Below are 7,500 nucleotides of genomic sequence, written 5' to 3' on the forward strand. Positions count from 1 at the left end.
ACAGCGCTGGCTCTTCGGCTTTGAAACGGAGATGAGCACTGCCCCCTGGAGTCAGGAACAACTAGCAATTATGTGTGATGGCAACCTTTACTTTTACCCATAGAGGAGATTCTTTTAGAGGAGGGGGGAATGTGTGCGGAATGAAATGCATGGCACAAACTTTTCCTCCAAGTTAAAGAGTTTTCACAGCCTGCAAGAGAGTTTTGATCAACTTTCTTACCTGGTATTTCAGCTTCCCATCCTTGAAGAGGCGCAGGTGGTGTTGGCGCTCCAGGTTGTCTCCGTAGATGTGGCCAAGATCCACCTGCAGGAGAGAGCCAAAAATAACAGGTGACTCATTCCTTGAGCTTCTGTGTCTGTGTGAGAGAGACAGAGAGAGAGAGAGAGACAGAGACAGTCAGAGGGAGAGACAGAGAGACAGACAGACAGACAGAGGGAGAGAGAGACACACAGAGAGAGACAGAGTCAGAGAGAGAGACAGAGAGAGACAGTCAGAGAGAGAGAGAGAGAGACAGAGACAGACAGTCAGAGAGAGAGGCAGACAGAGAGAGGGAGAGAGAGACACACAGAGAGAGAGACAGAGTCAGAGAGAGAGACAGAGAGAGTCAGAGAGAGAGAGAGAGAGAGAGAGAGACAGACAGTCAGAGGGAGAGACAGAGAGAGAGGCAGAGAGAAAGAGAGAGACAGAGAGAGACAGAGAGAGACAGTCAGAGACAGTCAGAGAGAGAGACAGAGAGACAGAATCAGAGAGAGAGACTGAGAGAGTCAGAGAGACAGAGACAGAGACAGACAGTCAGAGGGAGAGACAGAGAGAGAGACAGAGTCAGAGAGAGAGACAGAGTCAGAGAGAGAGAGAGACAGAGAGAGAGGCAGAGAGAAACAGAGAGAGACAGTCAGAGAGAGAGACAGAGAAAAAGAGAGAGAGACAGAGACAGAGACAGAGACAGAGAGAAAGAGAGAGAGAAACAGAGAGAGACACACAGAGAGAGAGTCAGAAAGGGGGAGAGAGAGAGACAGTCAGAGAGAGAGAGAGAGACAGAGACAGACAGTCAGAGAGAGAGGCAGACAGAGAGAGGGAGAGAGAGACACACAGAGAGAGAGACAGAGTCACAGAGAGAGACAGAGAGAGTCAGAGAGAGAGAGAGAGAGACAGAGACAGACAGTCAGAGGGAGAGACAGAGAGAGAGGCAGAGAGAAAGAGAGAGACAGAGAGAGACAGAGAGAGACAGTCAGAGACAGTCAGAGAGAGAGACAGAGAGACAGAATCAGAGAGAGAGACTGAGAGAGTCAGAGAGACAGAGACAGAGACAGACAGTCAGAGGGAGAGACAGAGAGAGAGACAGAGTCAGAGAGAGAGACAGAGAGAGAGAGACAGAGTCAGAGAGAGAGAGAGACAGAGAGAGAGGCAGAGAGAAACAGAGAGAGACAGTCAGAGAGAGAGACAGAGAAAAAGAGAGAGAGACAGAGACAGAGACAGAGAGAGACAGAGAGAACGAGAGAGAGAAACAGAGAGAGACAGAGAGAGAGAGAGAGAGTCAGAAAGGGGGAGAGAGAGAGAGAGAGAGAGAAAGAGAGAAACAGAGAGAAACAGAGAGAGACTGAGAAACTGAGATAGAAAGAGACAGACAGACAGACAGAAAAAGAAAGAGAGAGAGAGGGATGATTCAGTAGTCTAAAAAGTTTGAAAAGATACTGGAGGAAGCCGAGAGAGTACCAAACCCAGGGGAATGACGGAAGAGAACTCCATGAACCCTTATCCCCAGCTGCCCTTTGATTGTTTATTATCCAGGAGGCAGGTCTCCTTCTGCATTTCTGGACTTTTGATAATCATGCCCTGAAGGTGAGTTTGTGACAAAGCTTTCACAAGAAACTGTTGTGGCCAGACAGTGAAGCTGTCAGCAGATTCGGACAGTGAGGAGGTTGGGGAGGAACCTGGGCCAGTCCTGAAGTCTGGGGAAGGCTCTGTGTCAGAGGCAGAGAGGGGGCCAGGGCCATCCGACAGTTATCAGCTGCCTTCGAAGTCAGACATCAGTGAGGCAGAAGAACAGCTGGAGCCTGTTCCCAGTGTGCACATGCGCAGAGTTGCCAGACGAAGGAAACAGCTAAAGAACAGGGGTCGACTTGGGAGTAAGGCCACAGGTGGACAGTGAATGGCCCCTCCCAGAGGAACTAAAAGAGGAGCGAAAGGGGAGTGGAGTTTGCAGGAGACCATTTGTTCGCTTCATTGGTTTGTGACTCTCCGAAACTCCTTGCCAAGTTTTGCAGAGATCGACCTGGCAGCTCTCCAAGCCAGATAAGGTCTGTGACCATAAATCCTCCCTTGAAAGACTTTGATGGATGGGAATGAGCAGAATTAGCAGTCAATTAATAAAAGGGATTTTTGTCAGGACAAGGAGTTTGCTTCAGGCTCTCGGGAAACCTCGGTCGGAACAGATGCCCTCCCCACCAGACCAAAGACCCGAAGCCTCCAAATTCCTCCCTTGGGGCTAAGCGCACCCCTTCCCCACCTCCAGATCTGCCCCACCACAGCCGGGGAAGATGAAGGTCCGGTGCCCCTCCCTTCTCTCCTCACCCCGTGTCCCAGAGCCCGGGTGAATCCGCGGCCCATCTTGCCAAAGGTCTTGAAGAACTGGTGGGTGAAGTGTTGGGCGAAGAAAGCGAACATCAGGTTGGTCCTCTGGGGGTCCGGGTGGAAAGTCTGGCGCAGCAGAAGTTCTTCCGCCACCAGTTCGGCTGCTGGCAGCTCCAGTGGTCCTGTGGGGCAGAGAGGAAAGGCCTGCCCGGACCTGGTCTCCTGGCACGTGCCAGTCAGAGGCCTCCCCCTCCCTCTTCCATCTCCTCCTCCTCCTCTCCCCCTCACTCTCCCCCCTCCTCCTCCCCTCCTCCCTCTCCCCCTCCCTCTCTTCTTCCTGTCCCCCTCCTCTTCTTCCTTCCCCTCCCCCTCTCTGCCCACATCCCCCTCCTCCCTTCCCTCTCCCCTTCCTCCCCCGCCCCTCCCCCTCCTCTATTCCCTCACCACTTCCTGTATCCCTCCTCCTCCTCCTCTTCCTTCGCCTCCATCTCTGCCCACCTCCACTTTCTCCCTCTCCCCCTCCCCCTCCTCCCTCTCCCTCCTCCCTCCCTGCTTCCTGTACCCCATCTTCTTCTTCCTTTGCCTCTCTCTGTCCCTCCTCCCCCTCCCCCCTCCCCTCCCTCTCTCCTCCTCCCCCCTCCTCCCTCTCCCTCACTGCTTCCTGTATTCCTCCTCCTCCTCTTCTTCACCTCCATCTCTTCCCACCTCCCCCTTCTCCCACCTCCTCCCTCTCCCCCTTCTCCCTCTCCCCTCCCTCTCAGTTTCCTGTATCCCACCTTCTCCTTCCTTTGCCTCTCTCTCTGTCCCTCCTCTCCCTCCCCTCCCCCTCCCGCTCCCCTCCCCCTCTCCCCCTACCTCTCTGCTTCCTGTACCCCATCTTCTTCTTCCTTTGCCTCTATCTCTCTCTCCTCCTCCTTCTCCTTCCCCTCCCTCTCTTCTCCACCTCCTTCCCCCACTCCTTCCCCTGCCTCCCCTCCTCCCCAACTTCTTCCTCCCGACGAAAGCAGAGCCAGGCTGCTGGGAAAGGACTCTGCCCCCTGCAGTACCTTTCCCCCCCATCGGCGTGGGGCAGTTGGGGGGCACCGGGGGGAGGATGCGGGTGAAGTAGCTGAGGTTGCTGTAGGATTCCCAGTTCAGGTATCCGTAGTTGCCGCTGAAGGTGGGCGGGCTGGGGATCAGGTTGGCGCGGGCTGCAGGGTGAGAGGCAGAAGGGGTGGGAGAGAGAGGGGGGCGTGGAGGAGCTGCAGCGGAGGGGTGGGGGGGCATCCCAGGACTGGCAGCTGGGTGGGGTCACCTGGTGAGCCTCTCAAGCCCAACTGGACAGGGAGCCTTCCCGAAGACACCTGCCCATCTCCTGACCCTTCGCCCACTCACCGGTTAACACCACTCGCATCAAAAGATTACGGAGGGGAGTTCGGTTCACGACACTCCACAGCCACTGGAAATGGGTCAGCAGGTAGTGAACGGACGACGGGCTCGGCTTCAGGGTGTTGTATACCCACGTCCAGAACTCCGCTGGGGGGTGGGGAGCAAAGACAGGTTGTTTTAAAAACAATAACCACAGATATTTTCCTCAAGGTGTCCCATTTGGAGGATTTACGGAAAAGAACCCACAGGAAGCTTAACTTCTCAGTTCTGGGCAGGTACATTGAGGTAGTGTTGTGGCCCGCCAGCAGCCAGTGGAGCTGGCAGAGTGTTGGACAGTGAGGAGGTTGGTGAGGAACCTGGGTCAGTCCTGGAGTCTGGGGAAGGCTCTGTTGAAGGGCTCGGTGTCGGAGGCAGAGAGGGGGCCAGGGCTGTCTGACAGTTATCAGCTGCCTTCGGAGTCAGACATCAGTGAGACAGAAGAACAGCTGGAGCCTGTTCCCAGTGTGCGCATGCGCAGAGCTGCCAGGCAAAGGGAACAGCTAAAGAACAGGGGTCAACTTGGGAGTAAGATCACAGGTGGACGCAAGATCTTGGACTTTCAACTGGGTGGGGAAAACCAGGAATTCCTCTGGTAAGAATTAAAAGAGGAGCAAAAGGGGAGGGGGCTTTTGCAGGAAACAATTTGTTCGATTGGCTGTTAGATTCGTTTCAGGAGTGTGAAGATCTGTCCGTGAATTTCAGAGACTTTGTGCCCAGCCTTTCCTTGCACAGCCCCTCATTTGGAAAAATATTTACATGGGCGCTTTCCAAGCTAGATAAGGTCTGTGGTCATAAATACTCCTTTGGAAGACTGTTTGCCACGCCTTTGCTGAAGGTGAATGAGAGGAATTCACATTCGTTTAATAAAAGGGATTGGGAGTAAAGCCATACCTTGGGGGTGATTGGCCCCTCCCATGGGAAACAAAAGAGGAGCGAAGAATGGGGTGGGGGCTTTTGCAGGAAACAATTTGTTCCTTCGGTCGTTTCAAGGGTGGAAAGTTCTGTTTAGGACTATAAGAGACTCTGTGCCAAGTTTTGCCTTGCCCGCGTTTGGAAATGAGTTATCTGGCAGTGCTCCAAACAAGATAAGGTTCGTGTGGATAAACACTCCTTTGAAAGACTGTTTGTTCAGCCTTGCGGACTGTGAATGAAAGGAATTAAAAATAAAAGGGGGTTTTGCCGGGACCAAGACTCTGTTTCTTCTTTTTTTAAGGAAGCCTGGGGTCAAAACAGGTAGACTGCCTCTGAACATGGAGGTTCGGTGCCTCTCTCTGTGTGCACAGCCCACCCACCCCCTGCCTGCACGGAGGAGTCGGAAGCGAAAACTCACGCGAGGTGCAGTTGGCGTCGTAGTATCCCGTCCGGGTACAGTCACATTCGTACCCTTCTGTGCCAACTCGGACGCACAAACCACCGTGCTGGCATGGGAAATAGCAGCATGGGTCCACTGCAAGGAGAAGAGAAGGCAAGGTAGGTTAAGAAGCAAGATGCCAGGATTTGTTTGCTGCCAAAATAAAATTTAAAAAAAGGGTAGGGCATGAAACTTGACAATGGACAGATCAAGACAAGCGGCTCAAGTGATAACTTGATATAACTACCGTTCAGTCAACATTTCTGTGTAAATAAAAGCTCAAATAACTATCCCTGAGGATATGGGAAAGTTGTGGTCGGTTGATGGAAGCTAAAGGTAAAGATTCCCCTCGCACATCTGTGCTAGTCGTTCCCGACTCTAGGGGGCGCTGCTCATCTCCATTTCCAAACCGAAGACCCAGCGCTGTCCGAAGACGCCTCCCTGGTCATGTGGCTGGCGTGACTCAATGCCAAAGGCGCACGGAAAGCTGTTCCCTTCCCACCAAAGGTGGTTCCCTATTTTTCTACTTGCATTTTTTACCTGCTTTCGAACTGCTAGGTGAGCAGAAGCTGGGACAAGTCACGGGAGCTCTCTCCGTTATGCAGCGCTAGGGATTCGAACTGCTGAATTGCTGACCTTTCTGATCGACAAGCTCAGCATCTTAGCCACTGAGCCACCGCGTCCCATTTGGAGGCTGCAACATAATAAATTCACTCTCTCGATAGACTAACCCCTGCCTGTTTTCATGGCAGCAAATGTAGTTTATTAGCCACCGGCCCTCGTTAAATGTTGTCCTCAAACGGACAGGCTGAGTCAACCTTAAAGCCAGTCAGGATCGAACTGCTGGCAGTGGGCAGAATTAGCCTGCCATACTGCAATTTAACCACTGTGTCATCATGGCAGATAGATAGATGATAGATAGATAGGTAGGTAGGTAGGTAGGTAGGTAGGTAGGTAGGTAGGTAGGTAGGTAGGTAGGTAGGTAGATAGATAGATAGATAGATAGATAGATAGATAGATAGATAGATAGATAGATAGATAGATAGATAGATAGATAGGATAGGATAGGATAGATAGATAGATAGATAGATAGATAGATAGATAGATAGATAGATAGATAGATAGATAGATAGATAGATGATGGATGGATGGAAGATAGACAGACTTAGAGATAGGTAGCATAGCAGACATATATCGCTTCATAGTGCTTTACAGTCCTCGAAGCTTCGGTGGCGCAGTGGTTAGAGTGTAGTACTGCAGGCTCCTTCTGCTGCCTGCCGGCTGCCTGCAATCTGGCAGTTCGAATTTCACCAGGCTCAAAGTTGACTCAGCCTTCCGTCCTTCCGAGGTGGTTAAAATGAGGACCCAGATTGTTGGGGGCAAGAGACTGACTCTGTAAAACTGCTTAGAGAGGCACTGTAAAGCACTGCAAAGCAGTATATAAGTCTAAGTGCTATTGCTCCTGCTAAGCGGTTTATAGCATCAGCCTCTTGCCCCCAATAATCTGAGTCCTCATTTTACCGACCTTGGAAGAATGGAAGGCTGAGTCAACCTAAAAGCCAGTCAGGATCGAACTGCTGGCAGTGGGTAGAATTAGCCTGCCATACTGCAATTTAACCACTGTGTCATTACGGCAGATAGATAGATGATAAATAGATAGATAGATAGATAGATAGATAGATAGATAGATAGATAGATAGATAGATAGATTAAAGAAATAAAGAAATAAAGAAATAGTAAAGAAATAAAGAAATTAAAGAAATAAAGAAATAAAGAAATAAAGAAATAAAGAAATAAAGAAATAAAGAAATAAAGAAATAAAGAAATAAAGAAATAAAGAAATAAAGAAATAAAGAAATAAAGAAATAAAGAAATAAAGAAATAAAGAAATAAAGAAATAAAGAAATAAAGAAATAAAGAAATAAAGAAATAAAGAAATAAAGAAATAAAGAAATAGCACTTAGACATATACCGCTTCACAGAGCTTCACAGCTCTCTCTAAGCGATAGATCAGTGTTTCTCAACCTTGGCAACTTGAAGATGTCTGGACTTCAACTCCCAGAATTCCCCAGCCAGCATTCGTTGGTTGGGGAATTCTGGGAGTTGAAGTCCAGACATCTTCAAGTTGCCAAGTTTGAGAAACACTGCGATAGATAGATGATTGATTGAT

At 50.3% G+C, this 7,500-nt stretch overlaps 1 protein-coding gene across 1 annotated transcript in view; it reads right to left on the bottom strand.

The window, feature by feature from the left end:
* Positions 1-7,500, bottom strand: part of PTGS1 (prostaglandin-endoperoxide synthase 1) — a 25,361-nt gene that overhangs the window by 9,316 nt on the left and 8,545 nt on the right. The window contains exons 3-7 of the mRNA XM_087704586.1: positions 5,310-5,426; positions 3,947-4,087; positions 3,619-3,762; positions 2,573-2,754; positions 221-304 (exon numbers count right to left, since the gene is read on the bottom strand). Of these exons, the coding sequence (XP_087560712.1) occupies positions 221-304; positions 2,573-2,754; positions 3,619-3,762; positions 3,947-4,087; positions 5,310-5,426 (668 nt within the window). The remainder of the gene's footprint in view (positions 1-220; positions 305-2,572; positions 2,755-3,618; positions 3,763-3,946; positions 4,088-5,309; positions 5,427-7,500) is intronic.

The sequence above is a fragment of the Thamnophis sirtalis genome, unplaced genomic scaffold, assembly GCF_051295495.1.
Source record: "Thamnophis sirtalis isolate CommonGarterSnake01/CBP01778 unplaced genomic scaffold, rThaSir2_p1.2 scaffold_2, whole genome shotgun sequence".
NCBI lineage: Eukaryota > Metazoa > Chordata > Lepidosauria > Squamata > Natricidae > Thamnophis > Thamnophis sirtalis.